General features: G+C 35.3%; 1 protein-coding gene across 3 annotated transcripts in view; it reads left to right on the top strand.

Annotated features, from left to right (window-relative positions):
• Nucleotides 1-27,335, top strand: part of CSMD1 (CUB and Sushi multiple domains 1) — a 1,108,336-nt gene that overhangs the window by 976,436 nt on the left and 104,565 nt on the right. For all 3 annotated transcript variants that reach the window (XR_007628921.1, XM_050315426.1, XM_050315427.1), the window contains exons 42-47: nucleotides 3,902-4,090; nucleotides 13,501-13,678; nucleotides 15,005-15,150; nucleotides 16,426-16,506; nucleotides 16,668-16,781; nucleotides 26,758-26,946. Coding sequence is in view for 2 of the 3 variants with exons in the window: in XM_050315426.1 (XP_050171383.1) it covers nucleotides 3,902-4,090; nucleotides 13,501-13,678; nucleotides 15,005-15,150; nucleotides 16,426-16,506; nucleotides 16,668-16,781; nucleotides 26,758-26,946 (897 nt within the window). In the remaining variant the exon portion in view is untranslated. The remainder of the gene's footprint in view (nucleotides 1-3,901; nucleotides 4,091-13,500; nucleotides 13,679-15,004; nucleotides 15,151-16,425; nucleotides 16,507-16,667; nucleotides 16,782-26,757; nucleotides 26,947-27,335) is intronic.

Raw genomic sequence — 27,335 nt, forward strand, 5'->3', positions numbered from 1 at the left:
CAAAATTGTTCTATTTCTAAAATGGTTTTAGATTATGTCCTAAGGAAGGAATACTAATGAAAGTAAAATTCGATCTTTTGAGGGGATCATAGCAAATTATTTTCTAACTCATTAAGCAATGTTTTGTGACCCTAGTCCTGAGTCATGACATCTGGTAAGATTATATTCTTTGGTGCCTATAACAATAAACCAAGGTTCCGGATTGCCAGTCCTATCCTAGGCTGCTGCAAATTGCATCCTGGGCTTTCATAAGAAAAGGCATGGCCAGCAGGTCAGGGGAGGTGATTCTCTCCCTCTATTTCACTCTCTTGAGACCCCACCTGGAGTACTGTGTCCAGCTCTTGTGCTCCAAGCACAGTCTGTTAAAGTGGGTCCAGAGGAGGGCTAAAAAAATATTCATAAGGCTGGGGCCCAATGGAAAAAGGCTGAAAGAGTTGGGGTTGCTCAGCCTGGAAAAGGGAAGGTTTCAGGGAGTCCTTATTGTCACCTTTCAGTATTTAAAAGGGTCATGTAAGAAGAATGGGGAGACACTTTTTACCAAGGACTTTAATGACAAGAGGCACCAGTTTTAAATCAAAACTGGATAGATTCAAATTAGACATAAGGAAGAAATATTTTTAGATGTTGGTGATGAGACGCTGGAACAGCAAAAGCTGTGGATGCCCCATTCTCAGAGGTTTTCAAAGACAGGTTGGATGGGGCTTTTGGGAACCTGTTCTACTGAAATATGTTCATGACCATGGCAGAGGGGTTGGAACCAGGACATATTTAAAAGTCCCTTCCAATTCAACCCATGCTAGGCTAGTCTACTTCGAGAAGTGGATTTTTTTGTTGTCTGTAGTTATACACACCATGACTCTGGAGGAATGAACAATAAGCCTAAATGAAAGTTTTAAGTGAGCTAATGGGGAGATTTCCTAGCATTTAAGTGATTGCAGGCTCAATTCTCTGCTAATAATTTTTCTGTAAAGCAACTGTTTCCATGTTTAAGTGTTACAGAAGTATGTGGCACTTGAAAAGCCAATAAGTCAGCCCAGTGTTTATGTAAGATGGAAAATACATTTGAATTATAAAAAAAGGTTAGCAGGGGATCAATTACATTTCTTTTGTGATTAATATTCTTTTCTTCTCAGTGGATAATATACTGTGCAAAGAAATGCCAAATGTCTATAAGAGATAATTTTAAAATTCAAGAATTTGACTGCTGCCAGCATTGGAATGAAACCTTTTTCACAGATTTCCTTTACATTGGACTTCTTTTCAGACTATTACTAGAATTTTTGTCTTCTGTGAAGTAGTATCTCAGTTTTTAAAACTCAGCACCAAACAAGTCTTTGAGCATGACACTCATAAAAAGAGTTTTCTTTTCTGAGGTATGACATCAGGATTTGTTGGTAATATTTGATAGTCATGATTGAATAATTAATTGCTATGTTAAATCAGGTGTTATTGCATATATCAAAAGAAAAAGAGAAGAGAAGAGAAGAGAAGAGAAGAGAAGAGAAGAGAAGAGAAGAGAAGAGAAGAGAAGAGAAGAGAAGAGAAGAGAAGAGAAGAGAAGAGAAGAGAAGAGAAGAGAAGAGAAGAGAAGAGAAGAGAAGAGAAGAGAAGAGAAGAGAAGAGAAGAGAAGAGAAGAGAAGAGAAGAGAAGAGAAGAGAAGAGAAGAGAAGAGAGGAGGAAAGGAAAAAGAAAGGAAAAGAAAAGAAAAGAAAAGAAAAGAAAAGAAAAGAAAAGAAAAGAAAAGAAAAGAAAAGAAAAGAAAAGAAAAGAAAAGAAAAGAAAAGAAAAGAAAAGAGAAAAGAGAAAAGAAAAGAAAGAAAAGAAAAAAGAATATAAAAAAGAAAGAAAAGAAAAAAGAATATAATTCATATATATACTAAAGCTATATAACATACTCCCTCCGTGGCCTGTAAATCATGATATCATAGTCAGATGGATCACTTGACCAATAATTTATGAGTCATCTATAGGATTTATACCAGAAAACACATGTAGAGTATCTTAACATTTTACATCTTATTTTTTTTAAATAACAAATAACAAAATACACAATTGTGCTCTGCTCATGTTTGAGTGCTTTCACCCCTAATGGACCTTCAAACTTATAGTGATCTGCTTTAGGCAGATCTACTACTTCTACTCTTATTAAAACAAATACCAGAACAACCTCCAAAAGTTTCTGTACGTGTTTTGCTTTCCTTACTTAAAATAGGCAAAAAGCATATGTATCTCTCAATAAACAGTAGTTGTAATTTTAAAAGCTAGGCTTTATTTTTTTTTTTCATTTACTGTCCAAAGGACTGTAAGGGATACTGTGCAAATTAAAGGGACAGAGAGAGTTTGGTGCTCTTTCAGGATTTCTTCTCTCACCTGAGTGGTTCCCGTGTTACCTTCTTATGTAGATCAGTGAGATAGGGTATTTTTTCTGAAAATAATTTTTAATACTATCTTAAAAATTCTGAGGCTGTGTTTAGTACTTTTAAAATGTAAGCTATGAATACTATACTGCAACAAGTTAACCAAGAAGAATGATACTTTTCATGTGTATTCATCTCCTCAAAAGATTGTACAAGGTTTAAGAGTTCCAGTATTTATTGTAATCATTCCAAAACACTCCGTTGTAGCTATTGGGCAATGTAGTGCTGCACCTTTTCAAAAAAATCTGTGAGATCCTCTGACTCTCCAGAATAATATTCTGTTCTATTTTTAATATAATTTGCTATGTGGGTTTTTATATAGTTTAATGTATCAGTCCTAATATGTCTTGTACTCCTAAATAATCTTTCTAGTATTCTATTTTGTATAAATATGTTGATACTAATGATATTATCTGTAATAGTACTAAAAAAATAATGATAGCAGGAGTAGTAATAGCATTAAAATTTAATGAACCACTACTAGATTTAGCACAAAAATTTAATGAACCACAGTTTAGGTACAATAAACCTTTTTGCATTTCTTTTCCAGCAGCAATTAATTTCTATTCTTAAATTTTGAATTTATTTTCTTATTTATTTGTTATTTGAGAGAAGGGGAGTCTGATAATTAATACAGGATTTCAAAATATTTGGGGTACCTCCACATCTCTTCCAACTTTGTAATGTTACAAACACTGGAGTCTGGATTTACTAGCTAAGTTAGGGAAAACAAGAAGGCTTTATGAAAATAAATCTTCTCTTCATTGCATAGAATGACTGTAATCATCAATGACTAAAAAAACCTAATGACAGTAGCTGTACTTCAGTGAAGCAATTAAATACAAACTTCACTGTAAGTAAGCACTTAAGCATATCTGAGTTATATGTTTAGTTTAATCTTGCTGAAGTGGCTTGTTTAAATAATCTAGTTGACAATAATAAGTATATACTTCTAGGATTTTCATCACACTGATTTTCATGGATTAAATGTGTTTCATTGAATAATATTTGGAAGTCTTTGAAAATGTAGAACCAAACACCAAATTTGGTAAATCATAAAAGCAATTTTTTTGTATAGAACTATATCTAAAAGGAACATTTGCTTTGGTACATATCTGTAATTTTTTTATACCTTTATGAAGCCCTGTTGGTTTATAGTCATTAATTCTTTTAATTTTTTTGGTCAGGTGATTTATTTTTTTTTTGCATAGTTTAATATATATTTAAAAATCCAGTGAATTCTAAAAATCTTGTATTTTATAAATTTTAAGGATCTAATGACTTTTTGTCCAGTACTAGAATATTTCTGGATGGTCCCAATGGATAATTTATTTCCTGTTGTGTGCTAATCACTGTGTTACTGGAACTTGGCCTTTCAGCGTTTACCTATTATTGAATGGATTACAGAATTTATATTAATGCGTACTTCCTGTGTTGACAGTTGATGAAGCTGTCAATAAAAATTACTTCTGTTCTCTTCCAGCTTATGAGTTACAGAACTGCCCTGATCCTCCTCCTTTTTTGAATGGATATATAGTCAACTCAGATTACAGTGTAGGTCAGTCCGTATCATTTGAGTGCTATCCTGGATATGTTTTGAGGGGTCAGCCTGTTCTCACATGTCAACATGGAATCAACAGAAATTGGAACTATCATTTTCCCAGATGTGAAGGTAACTTTCTAATACTACCTTTGTTTCAGAACTCACAGTACATTCTGATTTTTGTTGTTTGTCTGTGTGTATATAGTGCAGTTTTTGCTGAAGAACTTTGCCTTTATCCTAGTATGTAATGTAAGCAAAGAAAGATATTATGTCCTTCTATAACTCACACATATTTTATGAATCATGTACCTCAGCAGTGATTTATTGTTCCTATTATTATCTGTCACTTGTATTGATTATAAGAACTCATGATACTACCAGAAATTATCTTAAACTCAATGTGATTTTTTTTTTTCTGATTTGAGGGTAAGGGGGGTAGTGTACAATGTAACATGTAATATTTTATGGTGTAAAGCTTTTACTTGGACTTTCATCTAAAAAATGCTAGTGTAGAAAAAAATTTTCTGACATTCTTTTAGAGCTTTAGAAGCTTTGACAAAGTATCATAGAGGATATTATGACAAAAGTAGGTACTCATTGTGTAGAGCAGAAATGGTGTCACAGACAATCAAGCAGCTAAGAACATATAAAACAGATTGAAATTAATTGTTTCCATCATAATAAGAGGCTAATGGTGCTACAGGTTTGCACTGCAGAATATATGTTCAGTATTGGACACTGATCCTGAAAGATGGGACAGAAGCTTCTCTGCAGAAAGCACCTGATAGCCCTTAGGTTAGTAAAACCAGAAAAACTGTGAGGAATTCAAGAGAGATTTAACTGAGCTATAGGTATAAGCCATGAAAAACCTGTAGAAGGGCCATTCATTCTGTTTCAGGACAGGCTGCTTAAGAATAGAAAGAAATCTTCCATTGGAACAGGTTAACATAGTGTCTTCTAATTTGGGTTCTTCTCTGCATTCTTATTAGACAAGGGTTCAGTATTGTCAGAAGGAAAATCTACACTAGATGGTCAAAAAGTTTGCTAAGTCACTGCAACTTCTTGCTTCTCAAATGAGTATTTTAATACTGTAAATAATAATTTCAAATAATTTTTTTATTATTCCTGAACAGCTTAACAATATTGCTCTGTAGCATGAACATGTGTTTGGTACATGTAGTTGAGAATGAGCATTTATATTATTTCATATTGTCATTTAAATCTAATGTTGCAAGAATCCATAACATTTAGGTTCCAGCTCCAAAAACAAAGAAAAATACCATAAACTTCTCATAAAACTAGTACAGTAAATACAAAAAGGAGGTTGAAAGTATTGCAAATTTGAGGGTTTTTTTTACTTTTGAATTGAAGGAGCTTTTTATTGCCAAGCATTTATGCTGTTTTACATTTATGATTATATGAAGGTAAAAGTACTAAAAATATTTCCAGTGTTGAATGGCATTAGAAAATTTCTACCATGTGAGAGAATGTGTAACTTCCATACAGTCAATGGGTACATTTACTGTTCAATGATTATCAAGGCATGACTGCAGTTCCCATGTCTTCCCTTTCTTCTTGGGTTTTAATCTGTGCATCAGTAGACATTTTGCAAAAATATTAGAAGGAATGTATGAAAATAATTTAAAACCTCTTTTGGTATACTAATTTCTCTTTTAGGGGCAATAGTATGTAAAATGAAACAACAGCATAATAAACTACTACAATTATATTATTTTAGCAAAGTATAATTGGAATTGTGCTGTGGAACACCTTATGAGCTTTATGCAACTCCCTCAGTCCATACTGCAATAGGCATTATAGGCATTTCTTATAAAACCATACCTCCCAAATGAAAAAGACTGGAGAGACATGAGAAAATGTAGTTTTTTGTGACAGTACAGCCAGTGCATTCCTTAGAGACATACAATGTCATAATACATTACATCTTTGTCAAAGTGGTGGGTTATAACACATAAGGATTTTGATTTTTTTAATATGTCTTTTTCCCAACTCTTTTACCATGGGCATATTTAGATTAAAAATGTGAACTATTATCTCCTATTATCTTTTAATTAAAAGATTTTGTAACATTCCTTTTAAATTATGTGCCTATATTGCTCTGAAATATTCTAAGACCACCAATCACCTTCTGTTGATTCTTACAGATAATTTCTGTAATTATTTTAGATAATTCATTCAGCTTAAAACAGGGGCTTAAGTATTCCAGTTACGTGGGGTTTTTTACCCCCTAATGATGCTATCTTTCAGTGCCTCCTGAATCAGATGGTAAAAGGAGGATTGGAAACTTCAATTTTGGTACATAAGACCTTATACTGAATCTGATCTGCAGCTTCATGTGACTTTTTAACTAGAAATTATAGCACTTAAAAATATTTTTCCATTTATTCAATGAATTAATAAGTAATTAATTTTGAGTTCTTAAAAATTAAGATGAGAAAATACTATTTCAGGAAGATACTTTTATTCAAAGGCAAGTGGGTTATGGAGTCAACTTTATCAGTATTTTGGAAGACAATACAAAGCTGTTAATTTTAAAACTGCACTATAAACAAATGTGAAATATTTTTCCTTATGTTAAACATACAGTAAAGTTTTACAATATCCTTTAAAGAATCATATAAAAGTGTAAAGAATGATGAGAGAATATTATCAGAATATTTTCCATATACAATACAATAGTAGTGTGATAAGACAATTAGAGGTATAAGCAGAAAATCAAGCAAGCAAAGGGACTAACTTGTCTGGAAATAATGATGTCACTTTCAAAAAATGTGGGGAAAAAAGATAAATCTTAAGAGCATGTGAAATATAAGAAATCAAATAACTTCTGTGCAGTCTTTGTATAACAGATATGAATGTGACTTACTCTTCTAAATGAAAATATTAATGTTTTTAGTCCTAAGTCTTGCTGATTGATGATACAGGTTTTTAATGCTCATTATGGTATCTTCTGACGGTCAGCTACAATGTACCTTAATATCTTACATAATAATAGAGAAAGAAAACACCTTAAAGGACATAAAAAGATAAGAGAATATGTTTTTTCTCTTGTCCCATTAAGGCTAGCCTATGTTCTGCACTCCTTGAATAAAGACATTTAAGATACCAAACCAATATTCTCCCTATGTCCCTTTATTTTACTAATTAAAATTAATTTTAGCAAACAATAATTTCTGAGATGCACTTTGAAATGTTTACAAGTGGAAAAAAATATTATTTTGTGTATGTTCTCAGAAATCTACATATAATCTCTGTTCTCTTTGAAAATTGTTTTCACACTTGCTATGTTTTATATTGGTTCACTGAATGTTGTTGTTGCACTAGTAATTTTTATTATGTTTTATTATTTATTACAATTTCTTTATGATTAAAATGCTGACATTTGATGTAATACTACTGATATCTTAAGATAAATATGGAACATTTAACTTGCACAGCACATATTTTTGGAATCCTTTCTATAGCAGTAAATCAGAAATGAGAAGAATAAAACATATAAATTAAAGTGAGAGGATAGATAAGAAATGTAATCATTATGTCATTCACATTTGAAAAATAATCTTCTAGCATCCTCACTTGATAAGAAATTGAATCAATAGCACAAGTCATTCTTTTTCATTATCTTTACCTCTTACAAAGCTCTCGGATTCTTTTATGTCATGAAATTAGAGGCTTTTCTTCAGGTTTAATAAGCTGCTTCACCTTTTCCTAATCAAATAAATGCTTTGCAGGATTTCTCTGGTTTTGGAACACGTGGAGAGGTTAATTTCTTTTCCTGAACCAAAGAAAGAGAAGAAGCTGGCCAGAGTGTCTTTGCTGGCATGCATTGCAACACTTCAGCATTACACTTCAGTAGGACCTTTCCAAAGCCTGTGAAATTTTGTGTTTAGATACTTCCATGCAGAATTTTTTTTACTAACTGTTTTTAGAATTCATTGGAAACCTAGGCAAGATGCAACACTTTTTGGTTTTATATAATCATGCTTCCTCTTCCTTTCTTCCTAATCCTAGGTTAAGCTTTGTGGGACAGATGCCTTAGCCTGATTTGGATTTCTTCCACAGAAGTTCTGTGGTGGTGTGTCTGCAATGACGTATTGTTCCTCTTTTCTCACTAATAAAGCCTTGAAGGAAAGTTGTTAGCTAAAGAGTATCTCAGAAACTCCTTCTAGTGGTTTAATAATTTATGGAGTAATTTTAAATAAGAATCGCAGAATTGTGATAGAATGTAGATCTGCATATTTTACAACTAAGGTATTTCAACTGAAAAAATTAATATTCAATAAGGTTAGCAGTAATCTGTATATGATACATCTTTATAGCATTACAAACACAAAATGGCACTTCCAGTTATTTTAAGTGTATATAGAATGACATTTATAGATAGAATAAGTAGGAACATGCGACTGGCTAAAAGTTGTTAAAAGAAATTTTAAGTATCTCAGACATTTCTACTATATGACACATTATTATACATGTTTCTAAAATTACATCAATTTATCGCTTGATTTTTTTTAATCTTTTTTAGGAATGCTGCTATTTTGCATAGGAATAATTGAGAAAAAATTTCTATACCTCTCACTTTCAATCATATATTGTTTCTGATTAAAACCAATATCCAATTAAACTCCATGCAAGATTACTGATATTTCTCTAAGTTACTGACATTTCCCTAATTCAGAATGTGCATTTGTCCTGGTTCCTTTGCATATGAATCCTACCTTCCAAGCCTACCCACAGTCATCTACATCTACTCCACACAGCTGAGGCCTGAGTGCTTGCATCTCTATTGTATGTGCAGTTGTGTACATTTATAGTTATGATTCTGACTGAAATAATTTTTATATCTATACCCAATATTCTTAGTAGTTTGGATCAAAGACTTTGCACAGAAGATTACACATACTTATGAGGGCTGAGAAAAACGAAATCTGGTAGTGTCTTACAAAAGAAATACCAAAGATGTAATATTCTAACTTAATTAATTGGAAAAAAACCTTGGCACCTGGAGGAAATAGGAACAGTTAGACTAGATGTCTCTTGATAGTGCTGGTTTTTATAAATCTTTGAATATAAGAAAACAGTAGGAGATGTCAGACGGCTGAAGTCCTAAACTGATATAATTTTTCCAATCTAGTTGTACATTTCTTTCCCTTTATGCTAAAGAAAAGTTGTGAGTTTATTTTTTAAGTTGGTTTTTTGGCTGGTGAATAATATCAGGGCCATCAATAAACTGTGAAAACAATAACAGAAGGGCAGTGTTCCACCCTCAACATTACCATTTACCAATGTTTTTCTGTGGAATCTCACTGAAGATCTGTGTTGATGTGAAAACAAATTTCACTGACAAAGAAATACCCCTGCCCTGTCTCAGGCAGATTGCATTATACAAGCATATTCATTTTTCTATACTAAGTTGATAAAAGTTTGAAGCTTTCTGAGATTTCATGGACAATTTTTTTCTCTAATTGTAAGGCTGCTGGTTGCCAGCTTGTAGTGGTTTAACACCAGTCAGAAATTAAGCTCCAAATAAGCCACTTCTCTTTCCCTCCCCTCCCCGCTCCCTGCCCCTTCCTGTAAGAGAAGCCTATGGGTTGAGATAGCAATTTACTGAAAGTAAAAAAGCAATGGAATAAGAAATACACAGTAACAACAGCAATATTAATAACCAAAGTTTACAGAAAGAGAAGGTCTTTTATTCACAAAGAAGATATTCACCACCTAGAGTTACTTCCCCGTGGCCCACCAGGACAAAGGCAGGATTGCAGCTGTTCCTATGGCAGCATCCCGCTGCTGCTCAGCTGGGCTGTTCTGCTCAGGTGCCTCCGGCGCTGTTTCGGATGATTCTGCTGTGCTAAGGGTTGGGCCCGCTCAGGTGTTGACTCCCCACCACTGTTTTTGACCCCTCTGCCCTGCTCCACCTGGCTCTGATTGGCTCCTTTCAGCTCAGCTTGGCCGGGCTTAGCCCGTCTCCCTTCGCCTCGCCTTGGCTTCCATTGACTCAGCTGGACTGGGGCTCACCTCTGCCACTCCATTCCCCACGGCAGCTTCAGCACCACGTTGGTTCCTTGTTTTGACACTTTTCTTTCAGCACCATGTTGTGTAGCTGTGTCTCAGAGAAACGGGGAGGGGGCTGGCGGTAGCAGCAGAGGGACCAGGTCCACAGATCCCAATACCTTCCCTCTGAAGAGAGGGAGGCAAAAAATGGGGCACTTGCAGCAGTGTGCTCACTTTCTCTTGCCTAAACCACACCCTGCCATGATTACATGGGTGGTAAAGAATAGCAACCTAGCCGTGCCCACACAGTACTAAGCCCTGCCCCTCCCTGCAAACAGGACACACCTAAAGCACTGTGGCTATAGCTTCATGATTTTTCTTCTGGGTTCTTTCCCTAAATAATCTAAGGTCCATATGGTATATGTTTGCTTAGCCCCCATTAGGTCATGCAGTTATCTATCTTAAACTAGTGAACTAAGCCTCTTGTCTGCATAGTTCTATTCTCATTCAGAAGACAGATTTTTTGGCTTTGTGATGAAAAGATGACATGGTTAAACTTCTTGTATCCTGGAGCTGAAGGTGAGCGTCCCTAAGTTCATAATTGACACTGTTGTCCCTGAGGTAGATGAGTTTCAGGTTTATAACATGAACTTTCACCATACAAGCTTCTATGCACCATGTAAGGCTTCCTCTACTCACAAACCTTTCTAAAGTATTTTCATCCCCATGTAGATTTCCAATGATTCTTTCTAGATTATAGCACTAGAAGTCAGCGATCCTTACTGATCTAAGCCAAACAGTTACATGTATACCTATACATATACACAAACACATATACACACACATATATATATAGTGAACAGTTGTGGAAATTCATACATAAAAGGGGTTAAATAGTTATCAACCAGATTCTAGTATAGACAGGTTGAATGGAGAGGAGACGGGCAGAATGCATGTTCAAAACTGTAGTCTGGAACTGGAGGGCTGACTGGAAAGCAACAATTCACATGCTTTTGGAAGCCATCCTCATTCTAAATCATATTCTCCACTGTGTATCAGGTGATTTGAAATACATTAAAAAGCTTAATCTGTATATGGGAGAAAATTAGATTAGTTTCTGTTTATGAGATTATAGTAGAATTTTGTCATATAGTCATGCTTTTTAAAACTCTATCACTGTGCAATCAAATTGTCCTAATGATATACCATAACTGTCTTGGTATAACATGTCACACAAACGACTAACTGCATTTGAGTACCTTTGGGAGGAACTTTAGAAATATTTACTGTCTTTCCATGCACAATGCTGTATCTGGAATTAAGTGTGAATGGTCATGGGAACACACCTGGTATTCATTTCTTTGTAAATCAGTATGTGGTCTACTGTTAGCACTTGAAAGTTTAGAAGACTTGATTATACACTTTTCCATTTCAAAAATCTGTGTTTCTTCATGCCTGTAATTCAAAGTGCAATATGATGACTTCAGTAATTTAGCGTTGTTTATTCAAACTAAAGCTATTTTTATCTCATGTGAAATGTAACCCATTATTTCTGTTTCATTTTCGGTCTTCTGTGATTTTTAAGGACCTTTGGAGAAGGTCTGGTAACAACTGGGTGTATTACTTATTCTATTAGAGTTTTGTCACCTGTTACACTTTTCTTTTTCTGAGAAAATTTATTAAACTTTCATGGATAACAATCATATAAGAGGAATGAGACTGTCTTTACTGTGATACAATCAATCTGCATTCTTTGTTGAGTATTAGAGAAAAATAGAAGGAAAATAAAAAATGTATGCAATCATTAACAACACTCATAAATTTGAAAAACATAATAAAATATATTTAAGTATACAACTTCAATCAGAAAAATCCTATATATAGAACTTAAAGGATTTCCCACTTGTCACTATATTCATCTCAGGAAATGTAGTAAGCATAATTGTCAAAGCAGTCTTAGTTGTAAACATGGAGTACTACAGAGAGAACAGAGCAGACTTTGGAAACCAGACAATGTGACCATGGCATGAATGTAGGGGATTAGGGAACACTAAAAAGTGGGCTTGAGTCAGGTTTTCATCAGAACTCTCAGAGCTGGTAGACATTTTCAGATGCCCTTGGCCTCTACAAGCAATCAGGAATCAGACAGATAGAACCAATCCGTCATTTTCCTTAGCTTGTTTCCTTTGTTGGACACTAAAGGTTCATGGTTCAGGAGCAGGTGCCATTCTGTTCATGGAATCACGGAATGGGTAAGGTTGGAAGGTTCCACAGCAGGTCATCTGCTTCAACCTCCTGCTCAAGTAGGGTCATCCTAGACTACATTGCACAGAATTACATCCAGATGTTCTAAGATAGGAAGATGTGGTAAATGCATCATACATATTAGTTAGGACTGATATGGAGGAAGAAAGTGAAGTGCTTAAAGCCTCCTTAACCTGTCTTATAAATCTATTGATTATTAAAAGGATTCCTCCAAAATAGGCTAATCATCAACTGACCAAATGACCCTTCTACCTGAATGGTATAGCAGCTTTAAACCATACAGAAAATGTGATATTCTGCATTTTTCAGTCCTTCTTCCTTTTTCCCTTTCCCCTTTTCCTTTCTCCTTTTTACTTTTTTCTTTTTTTTTCCCATCACTTGTTGAAAGTTGAAAAAGAAATTAAGAGGATCTGAAGAAGAGTCATAGCAACCCTGACAATAATAACATAAGCTTTATGGTAGGAGCTAATGAGAAAAGTTCTAGAGCAAGACTGACTGCACATAAAGGGGATTAAGGTCCCACTCTAATGAGTGAGACACATTAATTTGCACTAATGGCCATATGTCTACTCAGATACTTGCTTGCATCCATAATCAGTCCATTCTTCCAAACTGAGTCAAAAGAGAACCCTTTATTACATATTTGCTACCCTTGAATAAAATCAACCTTTTCATAACTTTGACTTGACCGCATATTTGATTCAGTGAGTATGCACTAATTTGTGCCTGTATGTCCATTTTACTTGTCATAAATATAATTACCATGAAATCTGAAAGTGAATTACCATTAACCATGACTGAAGCCTGTCATTAATAAAGTATAATGATTCTGGAGTAGTGAAAGATTAGCCTTTTTTTTTCTTTTTTTTTTTTTTTTCAGAATTGTGTTCCAGTTTGGTTAAGGTTCAGTTGTATGGAAACATGCAAGGCTTGTTTGCTTATTAGTTTCTTAATTGTGAATACAAGCAAAAGGTTCCCCTTTTGTGTGCTGACTTAGTTTCAAGATTTGTATAGAAACGTTATTGCCAGTAGATTTTGATGGATTTTAAGAAGTTAAAACTATGACAGTGGTATAAATTGTTTCTTAGAAATGCCACTATTTTCTTGTCTCTGAGAAACAACCAAGGAAAATGCTGACATTAAGACTTAGGTTGTCTTGTCATGTGGAGCTTTTAGATTTTGATAGCATTTTGATATTGCATTCATAATATTAAAAAATATTTTCTCCTACTAATTTTTTTCATTTGTTTTCTTTTCAGCTCCTTGTGGCTATAATGTAACTGCTCAGAATGGTACAGTTTATTCCCCAGGATTTCCAGATGAATACCCAAATTCCAAAGACTGTACTTGGTTAATTATTGTACCTCCAGGCCATGGGATTTATATCAACTTTACCTTACTGCAGACTGAGCCTGTGAATGACTATATTGCAGTTTGGTATGCAATTTTTTAAAATAGAAGTGATTTTTTTTCTGATTGGCTTATCACATCTCACTATTCCAAGCTACAGCTTTTCTTAGTATTACTCTTTAAGTTGTCATATGTGCTGAAGAATAGCATAAAACAAGTTGTAAGGTTGTATGGAAAAATATTATTTATCACTATCTGAACTCTTTAATAATATTGTTCCAAAAATTCTTTGAAACTCAAACTCAGTTATCAATCAGCTCATTTGACCTCTCTCTTTTCTGAGTTGAGACCATGTTAGGTCAAAGTGATGTAATAATCTGCATTGTGTTCAACTACGTGTTCCATGAACATATGAGGCTATACATGTTAGTTGTAGCAAAACTTTCTGACACCTTTAGACATTAACTAATTTAGGTATTAAGTAAGATTTTCTCAAATTTTCTTAACATTTCCATATGGCTGATAGGCCTACTCTTTAACAGGCTTTGTACCTCCATGTCCTTAAGCTTCATATTGTATGTTCACTTTTTCTGACCTTGTATTTCTTGCTACTCAAACCCATCTCAGCTTGTGACCTTGGCTGAAGGAAGAGGTCTCAGGGTCATCTAAATTCTTGTGTAAGAACAGCAGGCATAGACAATGCTGAATATGGTAGACACCTTCTCATCTCTGTCTGGTCCTTACCCCACTTACGATGCAAAGTGACTTATTTCTCGTATATGCTACAGTTTGCACAAAAAATAGGATTTAACTAATTCATGTGAGTCAGCTGTTTCCATCTCCCAATTCCTATACCTAGTGGTGAATTTTTTTCACACAGTTTATAGAGATGCATAACTGTTTCTGAACTGCCATTGGGCTGCCTCTAGTATTTCCATTACCTATAAAACCAAACCTAAAATGCATCATAGGTTATCCTCTTTGACAATTTTGGGATTAATTTAAAAGACAAGAGTAACTTGAAATTTCCACAACTCTGTATGTATCAGTCATGAGTGGAAGACTTGAAGGATGCAGGTCAAAAATGTTAGAAATATGATAACATTACAAGAATTTTCTAGGTTTTTTTTGGGGGTGTAGCTTTGGCTGATGTGTACATGAGAATTTTTGATGAGAACACACATTGCAATTTCAGTTAACCATGAAATCTTGCAAAGCTCCTTATCTCTCAAAAAATATAATCCTTTTAAGATGGAAAGAGTATTCTGTGTTACTAAAAATAAAAAGAAAACAAACTAATTAAAAAAAATTTTGTTACAAAAATTTAACCTGCTCTCCAGAAAAAAGAGACTGTTAATTTAAATATTAGGAATGGTGATACTTCAGCTAACTTTTTTATGTTTCACTTCCTAGGGATGGTCCTGACCATAATTCGCCTCAGCTAGGAGTTTTCAGTGGGAATACAGCTCTGGAAACAGCTTATAGTTCCACCAATCAAGTCCTCCTCAAATTTCACAGTGATTTTTCAACAGGAGGATTCTTTGTCCTGAATTTTCATGGTTGGTTTCCCATGTAGAGTTAACACCTATTTACCATGGTCAATTAGTGATTTTTGAAAATATTTCTTAACTTTGTGATTTACTGATTTACCAGGATTCAAGGACTTGCTATTTTTTTCCTAAATAACAGTAAAAACTAGTTTTTAAAACCACACATTAAATAATCTTAAGAATGTTCATTTGTGGCTTTGAAAAAACTGTGTTCTATCTTTAATGTTAATTGTCACTATCTAATATTAATCTTTTACCTTTTTAATTACTTTGGCCTATATATTAGTTAGCATTTAACATTCTCTAAATTCTCTAATAAAATTGTTCTCCAGCTGACCATGCCTAGGGCTTATAGTCAGAGAGATTTCTGGGATGCTTGGGTAGGACTGAACAACAGCTCAAAGACTGAGATCTAGCAAAATACATTGTTCAAAGTTGCATTCAAGGTTACAGGTTGAGCAAATTAGGCATCTAATTCAGAACTGAAATGCTGAATTACAGTTCTAGTTCTAAGTTACGCAAATTATATATATTAAATGGGAAATTGTTGGGCATCTGGACTGTTGTTCAAAAAGATAGGGTGAATTGATTCACAAGGGCAGGACGAAATCCCACAGAAACAGAGTACCTGAAGATACCTGTTGGCAAAGAGAAGTCCTTATAGAATTGTTACTCAAAGTCTGAAATAGTTTTCTTGTCTGTGACTTTCTCCTAAAAGAAGGTCATGATGCATGGTCACCTAAAGCACTTACCTGAGAAGCAAAAACTAAAGTGTATGGGACTATCAAGTTGTCCAGGAAATTCGTTCGATGGAGAGGAGAGTTCTTTAGTATGTGTGCTCTGATCACAAACTTAAATTTTGTAGGTATTCAGCTTCATTTGGATTTTTTTAATCCAGAAATGGCTTTTTCAGATTGCTCACAATTTATTATAAGAAACAAATGTGAAGAGTAGAGATTATGGGTTACATTTTAAGGGACCTTAATGATCATTTAGTTCCAACCCCCTTCCACAAGTAGGAACATCTCCCACTAGACTAGGTTTCTCAAAACCTTATCCAACCTGGACTCGTACACTTTCAGGGAACCACAGTTTCTCTAGGCAATCTGTTCCAGTGCCTCACCACCCTCATGTGATGTCACGACATTTAACTTGGAAAATGTTATAACTGAGATCATGAGGTTCAGTGGAGCTCTGGTAATTTGGGAAGTATGAGTGTGAAATAAATTTTCTGTAAAATAGTCCTTAACACATCAGTTTGGTTTTTTTCACTTAAATTTACAGCTTATCAGCTGAGGAAGTGCCAACCTCCACCCACAGTTCCACATGCAGATTTGTTTACAGAAGATGATGATTTTGAAATAGGTAAATAAATGGTATTTCTTTTTCTTTTTCTTTCTTCTGTTTTCACTTGAATTCTAAATAAACTAAGCTATTAATAAATTTCATCTTCCATCTGAGATTTTGATATACTTCTGTTTGAAGGATTTTGGGGGTTTAACGTTTTTTGTCAATAATTTTTCTAGGAGATTTTGTGAAGTACAGGTGCCATCCTGGTTTCACCCTTGTTGGACAAGATATATTAACCTGCAAACTGAATACACAGTTGCAGTTTGAAGGATCCTCTCCATCTTGTGAAGGTAAATATATGGTTGCATGGTCTGTATATCAATAGTATGCATCCTACAGAAAGCATCAAATTTTTAGGCACTGCCTTTTCCTTAAATTAAAAGGAAATTTTTCATTTTTTTCTCTAATATTTAAGAAATGCACACATTGTCATATATTGGTCCTTAAGAATATTGCACAGGCTTTAGAATCAAAAGAAAAGTGGTTTTAACTATTTAACTCCACCATTAATGAAACACTAATTTCTAAAAATCATTTAATATATTTTATATTGCTTCTTATCAAACCAAAGATTTCTTTTAACTCTTGAAGAGTTTTAAAAATATGAATTTAAATTAAGCTTTCAAAATGCAATGAGAATCTATTCTCTGTGCTTTCACAAATATGGTGACATAGTATTTCAAACAAGGAATTAAAAAATATGAATGATTTTTAGATGTGTATTCATACACAATTTGTTCATCTCCATGGAAAAGTTTATCTTGGAAATGTGTACTCAGTCCTCCAAATTTTGTTTTTCAACAGGTGTTGTTTGTTTTTTTTTTTCTTTATTTTGGTTGTTTTTTAAATATTGGATGAAAAAAGGTTTTGAAATTATGAAAAAGTGATCAAGAAAGAATTTGTAGAATTTTGTCCTGAAGTAACTCAACGTTTTCTTTGGAAAATAAAAGTTACTGATGAGATTCCATCATTAAAATTTTAAGGAATTAAAAAAGTGAACAGAAGGTCTAATATTCATAGCATATTATCCAGGCTTGGTTTTGATCTATAGTACGTAATTATGGACAGAGCATCTTCTACAGCATGAGGTAAAAACATCCATGTGCTCAACAGGCAATGCTGGAAGCACAGCAATCATTGTGATGCTTTATTAAGAGCTGCTTGCATATCTGCCTTCCTGTTACCCTTTTTCTTTATTTCTATGATTTAAAAATTAATGAAGAATTCAATAGTACAAGCTGTATTAGTTTATTAATGTTGTAATATATTTTATGCACCTATAAGAAATTTATCCACATGACCACCCATACCCAAGTGGGGGGTTTTACCTCCCTTTTCTTAACTCGTGCATACTACTAGCTGGGATCTGTAACAGATTCAAAGACAGGGACTCCGTGTCTTTGTTTTGAGTGGAAAAGAGTCATTATTCACTTCAGGACCCTCACCATAAAATAAAGTAATGATAAAATTGTGTATTTCTATATCTTTCTTGATCAGATAACTCAATACTTATTAATTTTGGGGTTTTTTCTATCAATGTATTTATCTGATCCAATTATATTTTAATAAGATGATTGTACTGCAAATCCAGACTTCAATTTTCAATTGACAGTAATAGCAGTAACTTAACTCTTGACTGTGTCAATTAGAGTGTCAATGAAAACTGAAAGCCTAAAGTAAACTGAACAGTTATTGTAAAATCTACAGAGATATTAGGAGCTTCTGAAAATGATTAGCCATGTATAAAAAACAGATTATTTCCAACGGGTCTTGCAGATGCTGTGCAAACTCATGGCTTTCTCTGACTGTATTGATAAGTGTTTCTTTGCAGCCGTTTCAGACATTGTTAACTGTGGTGGGTTGACCCTGGCTGGATTTCAGGTGACCACTAAAGCCACACTGTCACTCCTCTCCTCAGCTGGACAGGAGACAAAATATAACGACAAGCTCGTGGGTCAAGATAAAAAGATCAGTCAGCAATTATTGCCATGGGTAAAACAGACTCAACTTGGGGAAAATTAATTGAGTTTATTACCAATCAAATCAGAGTTAAAGAAAATAAGAATTAAATCAAATTAAATTAAAAAATCAAATTAAGAAAATAAAATCAAATCTTAAAAACACCTTCTCCCCACTACTCTTCCTAGGCTCAGCTTTACTCCTGATTTTCAGTACCTCCTCCCTGGCAGAAGCATAGTGGAGCAGGGAATGGAGATTGTGGTCAATTCATCACACATTGTGTCTGCTGATTCTTTCTTCTTATGGGGACTACTCAAGCTCTTCCTCTGCTCTAGCATAGGGGCCCTTTCATAGCAAAAAATCCTCCATAAACTTCTCTAGTGTGAGTCCTTCCCATAGGCTGCAGTTCTCCATAAACTGCTCCAGTGTGGGTCCTTTCCATGGGGCACAGTCCTTCAGGAACAGACTACTCCAGTGTGGGTCCCCTGTGGGATCACAAGTCATGCTAGCAAACCTGCTCCAGCATGGGTTCCTCTCTCCATGGGGCACATGTATTGCCAGGAGTTTGCTCCAGGGCAGCTTCCCATGGGGTCACAGCCTCCTTTAAGCATCCACTTACTCCAACCTGGAGTCCTACACAGGCTGCAGATGGTATCTGCAGCATTTCCAAAGAGGAATGAAGCTTGTAAAGGGTCTAGAGGACAAATCTTATGAGGAATGGCTGATGGAACTGGTGCTTAGCCTGGAAAAAAGGAGGATGAGGGGACACCTAATTGCTTTCTACCTGAAAGGAGTAGCAAGGTAGGGGTCAGTCTCTTCTCCCAGGTGACAAGTAATAGGACAAGAGAAAATGCCTGAAGTTGCACCATAGGAGGCTTAAATTGGACATCAGGAAAAATATCTTCACTAAAAGGCTTGCAAAGGATAGGAATGGATTACTCAGAGAAGTGGATGACTCACCATCTTTGCAGGTATTTTAAAGATGTGTAGATGTGGCACTTGATATGGTTTAGTGGTAGACTTAGTGTTAGGCTAGTAGTGGTCTCAATGATTTTAGAGGCCTTTTCTAACCAAAACAATCCTATGATTCTATGATTTTGTAAGCTCTACCGTGGACCTTTATGGGCTGCAGGGACGTAGCCTGCCGCTCTGTGGTCTTCATCACAAGCTGCAGAGGAATCTCTGCTCCAGCACCTCCCCTTCCTTGGTATATGCAGAGTTGTTTCTCTCACATATTCTTACTCCTCTTTTGTGACTGCTGTTGTGTGTGTGGGTTTTTTCCTTCTTAAATGTGGTATCACATAGACACTGCCGCTGTAGCTGATAGGCTTGACCTCGGCCAGTGGCAAGTTCATCTTGGGAACCGGTTGGTCCCTATGTCTGTTGAACACAGGGGAAGCTCGTGGCAGCTTCTCCCAGAAGCCACCCCTGCAACCCTTCTCACTACCAAAACCCTTCCATGCAAACCCGATGCACAGATGAATACTAGCAGCTCGGTATTTCCCTCACAGACTTTGTGGATTTTGTGAATTTCTTCCCTTTCTTGTATTTTTTATTTATTGTTATTCCAAACTACCCCATAAGCTAAAGTTACTGGAATTTTGTTATTCTACAAGTTGTTTCTAGCTGATTTTTAGGAACATCTTTAGTACACATGATGGGTTTTGGTGTTTGTTTTTTTTTCATTTAAAGATTAAATAGCACAGTTCTGTCTGAGAAGAATACCACCTGTTAATGTTTTTCAGTCAAGTATTCTTTTCATGTGAATATAGCAAAACTTTTTTGGAAGGAGGGCATCAAAAGAGCTAATCTGATAACAAAAAAAAGAAGTGTCATCTGAGTGATTCAGAGGCAGAAGACAATACAACTGGAGGCATTAGAGTAAAGATTCTGCCACAGTTATTTTGGCCAGACATAAGAGTGGAATTTTTTTAGATAAATTGTGATGCAACTGATTTCCTTTATTCAAAGAAGTTATATCTTTAAATAAATGCAATTTTCCTTTCTGGAAAATAGAATTACTTGGGTTTATTTCTATCCCAACCTCTCCAGTATTACAATGGAGATAAATGTTAAATTCAACTCCTATTTAATGATGAAACCCTGCCTTATATTTATTAAGATTATATGAAATTTTGGTAGATAATTTAAAAGTTGTGTTTTTAATTATCATCTTTATGGTGTTTACTTGTAGTTATGTATTTGAAAGTACTCATGCTGCATTCTGAAAGTACTCATGCTGCGTTCTGAAAAACTAAGTATCTGAAGGGAGGAAATATGTATTTCTGAATCAGATCAAAAGTTCCCTATACCACACAATATACCCAGTGTTCCGTCTCTAGCACTGGCCAGTAGTGATTTTCTAGTGAAGAACAGAAGATTGTTGCAAGAGTACCTTTAATTAAGGCCTCAATTCAACTGTAGCTAAGCCACTCTTAGGCTAGCAATGTTCTTTATATTTTAAATCCCATAAGGCTGTTTCTTCAGCGGAATTCTTCAGTCCTATTTTGAACCCATGTATATGAATTAAATCCACAAAGTATAAATTGTGCAAGCAGTTGCACAATTTATTTATGTAATATGTGAAGTCATTTCTCTGTCTGCTTTGAACTTAACACCTACTGTTTTCACTTCATGTCCTCCAGTTCTTATGGAGAAAAAAAAAACAGTAACAAGTAACAAGTTTTTCTCTATTCACCATATTTATGGAAAGATTCTATAGACCAGAGGATATTTTATACCTTTAATCATTCTTGTCATCCTTCTCAATACTCTTTCCAATTCTTTTCTATTTCTTTTCTGATGATACTGTATGGAACTGCACTTATACAATACTATTTGATCCTGATGGACTTGAAAAAAATCGCTACATGCTATGCAATTTGCATATTTTATTTCAAACTAATTTTTGATTACCTTCTTGTATTTCTGCATTTTACCTGTAATTTACAATATTTTACATAGTCTTTGTTTAAATCAACTTCACATTTTTTTAAAGATACCAGAAAAACTTTCCGTTTTCCTAAGCTATGCTACTATATTTTAGTAGGCAATAATTATATTATATGATAGAAGGCCAAGTTCTAGGATACTATATACAAGTCTGATGACATCTTTGACAGGCATGAGTCTCATGAGTCTCATCAAAAATGAGTCTCCATGACAACTTGTATGTCATTCTGAACGAACGACCACCAGAACAGTTGTAATCACACCACACTGCAGCTTTCTTACAGCTCCCTTTCCCTTCCTGTCTGGTCTATCCGAGGAGGATCTTTCTCGAAACGCTTGGTGCTGTGATAACTTGCCAGGTGTTTTCTAATGTGCAGAGCCTCAGACACCTGTCAATGTGCATGAGTTTATGTTTGCCAGTAGTTGAACATTTGTGATTTCTGTTTATACACTTGAAGCACCTGCTCTCATCCTACCCTTATATCCTCTTGTGACAAATTCCTTGCATTTTGTAATTGCTGTTAGGGAAATGTAGAGATGTAAATTAAAACATGATGAACATTGTGACAGCAAGTATTCCCGTATTGGTCACAAAAACTGACATATTAGTAAAATAGATGGTGGACATTCAGTATAAGGTAAAGGTCTCTAATATAATCTTTATCCTGCTCAAAACACTTAAGTCAGAGAGGTGGTGTGATACTATTGTCTAAATGTCTTAAGCAAAATCAAGATGAAAACAACAGAAGTACTATTAGATGGTCAGACCTTCCCCCAAAGACGTGAAACAGATTCCTCCAAAATCCAGTTAAAGTAATCTGTATCTCAAAACTAGGATATGATGAGAGTGTTATGCTGCAGAATTACTCTTCTCATGACACCACCACACTACACACAGTCACGTGACTGTGCAGCATAAAGATAGGTAGTATTTCCTGTTGTTCTTCTGTAAACATTACCCCATGTCTGAATCTATGCAAACTAACAAATTACAGTACTTGAAATTTACATGTGCAACAATATTATTAAAAATGAATGCAAAATAGATTACTTATGTCCTACAATATGCCTAATATTATTTTGGGGTTTTTTTTTTGAAGTATTTTTTCCTATTATCACTGCAAACTATTTTATAATAGACACTTTTAAAATTCATGGAATATACTTATATAATAAATATTTTCAATGTATAAATATACTTATAAATAATATACTTATAAATATAGGTTTATAAATATACTTATAAATAAATAAAAAATAAGAGAGTCCAGAAAGTATCAAATCCAGCAGGGTACCCAGGTGGCCAAGAAGGCCAATGGCATCCTGGCCTGGATCAGGAACAGTGTGGCCAGCAGGACCAGGGAAGTGATTCTTGCCCTGTACTTAGCACTGGTGAGGCCACACACTGGAGTGTTGTGTCCAGTTCTGGGCCCCTCAGTTCAGAAAGGATATTGAGGTGCTGGAGCAGGTCCAGAGAAGAGCAACCAGGCTGGTGAAGGGACTTGAACACATGTCCTATGAGGAGAGGCTGAGGGAGCTGGCGTGGTTTAGTCTGGAGAAGAGAAGGGTCAGGGGAGACCTCATCACTCTCTACAATCTATAAGTACCTGAGAGGAGATTGTAGCCAGGTGGGGTTTGGTCTCTTTTCCCAAGCAGCTATCAGTAAGACAAGAGGTCATGGTCTCAAGCTCTGCCAGAGGAGGTTTGGGTTGGATATTAGGAAGAAATTCTTTACAGAGAGAGTGATCAGGCATTGGAATGGGCTGGCCAGGGAGATGATGGATTCTCCATCCCTGGAGGTATTTAAGAAGAGACTGGATGTGCCACTTAGTGCCACAGTCTATTAACTGTGGTGGTAGTGGGTGAAGGGTTGGACTTGATGATCTCAGAGGTCCTTTCCAACCCATCTGATTCTATTCTATGATTCTATGAAATATAATACTGAAGAATATAATGTTACCTTGTTAATCAATTGACAAGTGAAATAAACAGTGTCAACAGGGGAATATTGTGGTGGATTGACCTTGGCTGGATGTCAGGTGCTAACCAAGCCACTCTATCACTCCCCTCCTCAGCAAGAAGGGGGAATAAAATACAAGGGATAAAGATAAGGCAGTTTACTAAAGCAAAAATGAAAGTTCATTTACATTTGCATTTCATTTCATGCACAAGCAAAGGAGCAAAGGAATAAACAAAATATTTTATTCTCTACTTCCCATCAGCAAGTGCTGTCCAGATACTTCTCAGGAAGCAGGACTTCAGCATGTGTAGCTTTTCCTTTTAGCTTTTATTGCTGAACAGATGTCATATCATTTGGTCAGTTTGGTTCAGCTGTCCTGCCTATGCCTTCTTCCCAGATCTTGCCCAGCCCCAGCCTACTGGGGGATGTGGGTCGCAATGTTGGAGAGACAGGGATGATGTTATGCCAGCCCTGCTCAGCAGTAGCCAAAACTCTGATGTGTTAACAACACCTTGCTAACTACCAATACAAAGCACAGCACTGTGAGGGCTGCTAAGGGGAAAACTAACTCCATCTCAGCTAGACCAACACAAATATATTTGCCTCAACCAAAGCACCTTGTATTTAGGATACTCTATTTTTTAAATACCATGCTAAAGGCAAGAGCTAATATTATAGAACAAAAAGGTCAAAATTGCAGGTTTTTATTTTTGCCTGTTGTGTGTATGTTACCAAGAAAATAACACTGTTTAGTTTATTCAAATTATAGCTTTTAGTTATTCATGTTATTAAAAAATAGATGCGTGTTTTGTTTCACAAAGCAAGGTGAAACAGTCTCACTGTCTTATATCTCAGTTTTATGTCTTTAACCATATGAGTCTTGTAAAATATTCAAGTACAGCTTCCACAGAGAGATTGTTATGTAATCAGCAGCTAAGCTATACTGGGGGGGAGTTGGTGAGTAATTCCTTACAGTGCAGGAAAAGCCAGCAAAGACTACCAAGATGAACACTTCAGTTTGCCACATAATCCTGTGGTACAGCCAGCTTCCCAAACTGCAGAGGAGCAAGACACTGTCTGCCTTCCTGTATCCCTGAACTACTCCAGAAGTACTGCACTCATAAGTCCCTATGGTTTGTCTTCTGTGAATGGCTGAGATTGGAAGGGACCTCTTGTCTAATAACTCAGCCATAGGAATTGAATCTTGGCCATAGGAAGACTTAAAGCTATAGCTCATTGGTCATTTCTTCTCTAGCACAGGAGAGATGCTGAGCTATTTAGAGGTTAGAAGGACATAAGGGTTTCCATTTTACTGGATTTGTTCTAGGAATATGCTGGGTTTGTATCAGTACTGCAGAGGAATATTCCATATCCCCTTTCATCCTTTCCATCACTGTTTGTGCTGATTTGTATTAGAAAGGTGCATTTTTTTTTTATATGAGCAGTACTTTTTCCTTTGGGGAATTGTTTTGCTAGTAAGGTTCTGAAGTCCAGTAAGTGAATACAATAGAATATATATGGAGGAAAGAATTACTGCAGAAATCCTTCATTGATCTGTTTCTTATGTCGTGTACATGTCCTTTGTTCAAGGAAATTTTCTGACCTTTGAGGTGTTGATTTATAATACTCACCCACCGAAGAAATGTTCTTAATTACAAAGTAGCTTCATACTTTTTTTTCCCTCAGTTATGAGAGAAGTGCATGAGGAAACATCTGCAAAGGCACATCCCTGTGATGAATAAATTGGTTTCAGATTCCTTCTTCTCCTGTGATAAATGAGAAAGCTAGAAGCAGTCTTTCTGTGTTATTGAAAACTTTTACCAGCTTTTGAAAAAAAAATATTTTTTGTTGTTATTTTTTCAAATCTAAAAACTGAGCTATTTTCTTGTCCCTTTCCCTCACTTTTTGTCTCTGGTGTCCTTTACAAGAAAAAATAAGTGAACCAAGAGCAAAGCAGTTGAAATAAAGAGGCAGGAAAAGTATTTTCTTTGGGTTTTTTATCCATCCCCCCTACTCCTCTCAGTTTCCTGGTCTTTTTGCAGACCATTCTCACCAGTTCTTATCTGTAGCATTGCCACAAGTTTCTGAGATGCTCACAGTCTAAGTGCCTGTGCTATCAGAGTGTGATTTTCTTTCTTCCTGTTCTATGACATTTTTTTTCCCAAAGGAAACTAACATTTTTTACTTCTCTGAGTTGGTGACTTTCCTCTATGTTTTCACTGCATTTCCTTCCTGACTCCATTTCCTTAAGATGCTTGCAGAGAATTTATTCAGTTAAGGAATAATATCTCAACACTTTGTGACAATGTTCTGGGCATCACTGTAAACTAATCTCGGAATTTTCAAAATGTAATTTTGAATCTTATTCTTAGTTGACAATCCTGTATCCAAGATTCTGAAAACTTCAGGTAGTAGAGTAAGCAAACATGCAACCTGTTCTTGAGAAGATATTTATAGCATTTCTTTGGAAACGATACTTGTGAGAATTTAGCTGAAAGACCATCCACATAAAGGCTGCAATTATAGCCTTTTAGATTAACCCAACTGTAAACTTCTCTGGAAGAATATGTGTCATCAGGCTTTCCATTTAATGATATCACCAGGCTTTAGTCTTGTCTTTACTGTATGTGTGTAACACTCAGATTTTTTTTGCAGACCTCAAATCTGAATAACTACTAAATAATTGGTTTCATGAGTAATTTGATCAATGGTCATTTCCCTAACTCCCTAAGAAACTGAGGAAAAGCAGGCAACAAAAGATATTTGTATCCTTACATTCTGTGATGGTAGTTTTTAGATATAAAAACTCCAGAGGTACTTGCTACAGTCCCATTTCCCATTCCAAATGACATACACTTTGCACCTACTTCTTTGTCATGTTTAGATGACTGTAGCTGTTTCCTAAAGCATAGTCTGTCCAGAGAGGTGACAGTTTTCCAGTGTTGAAAAGAATCACTGTCTTACTGTGAAAAAGTCTGACAGCATTACTGATTTCTCCAGGATACTACTAATTTACGACTTTGAAGACCAGCTCTTAATCCTCAAGTTGCTCCAGTAGACTTTAATATTCAAAATAAAAAGTTTTACCAGGACTTTTACCTCACCTGTTTTGATCACACCAGCATATGTGGATCCCTTGACTGAAAACCCTTTGGGCTCTAACATATTTCTAGATTAATGTTTTGCTATAATTAGTATCTTGTTTCCTAATGCAAGGTTTATAAAAGCAGTTCTGTTTCTGTGTGTACTATAGGGAACTTTATTGTTCCTTTCATCTAGAATATGTATTTAACATCTTTTCATTTGGAAACTGAAGCTGAAGCATGCATTTCATGAAATGAAAGCACTTTAAATCATTGCTGTTCTTGTTGTTCTTCTTTTTATGTCCTTTTTAGCACAATGTCCAGCAAATGAAATCCGTACAGAATCATCAGGAGTGATCCTCAGTCCAGGTTATCCAGGCACCTATCCCAACTCTCAGACATGTTCTTGGACTATAAAGGTTGAGCCAGGATATAATATCTCCATTTTTGTAGAAATGTTTCAAAGTGAAAAGCAATTTGATGAGCTGGAGGTATTTGATGGTAAGAGAGATTTAAATTCTATCTAATCACAAAAGACCAAATATTCTGTTGACTGGGCCTTGATTACCAGTTGTTTGTTTCATAATGCAGTGACACAGCTAAAACTTAAAAAATAGTTCAGTATTTCTGTTACTTTTGCCTTAAATCTAAATCCGCTAGCCAATTAAACATTTTATTGATGTATTCAAGATGAGGCTTTTTAATTTTCTTAGGTATTGTCAGAGGAGGAGCAGTAGCAGCTGAAGCATCCCTATGAAAGTCACACAGTTTTCTGTTTCCTGGGAAATGTATTGAGGTGCCTAAAAGGAGAAATTAACATGCTGGTTTGTAAGAGTTCATTCCTATTGAGGAAGTATTTGGGGCTTATAATTCCATTTGTCCAAATTAAT

Source organism: Myiozetetes cayanensis, unplaced genomic scaffold (genome assembly GCF_022539395.1).
Source record: "Myiozetetes cayanensis isolate MyiCay16 unplaced genomic scaffold, myiCay2020 scf2-11, whole genome shotgun sequence".
Lineage (NCBI taxonomy): Eukaryota > Metazoa > Chordata > Aves > Passeriformes > Tyrannidae > Myiozetetes > Myiozetetes cayanensis.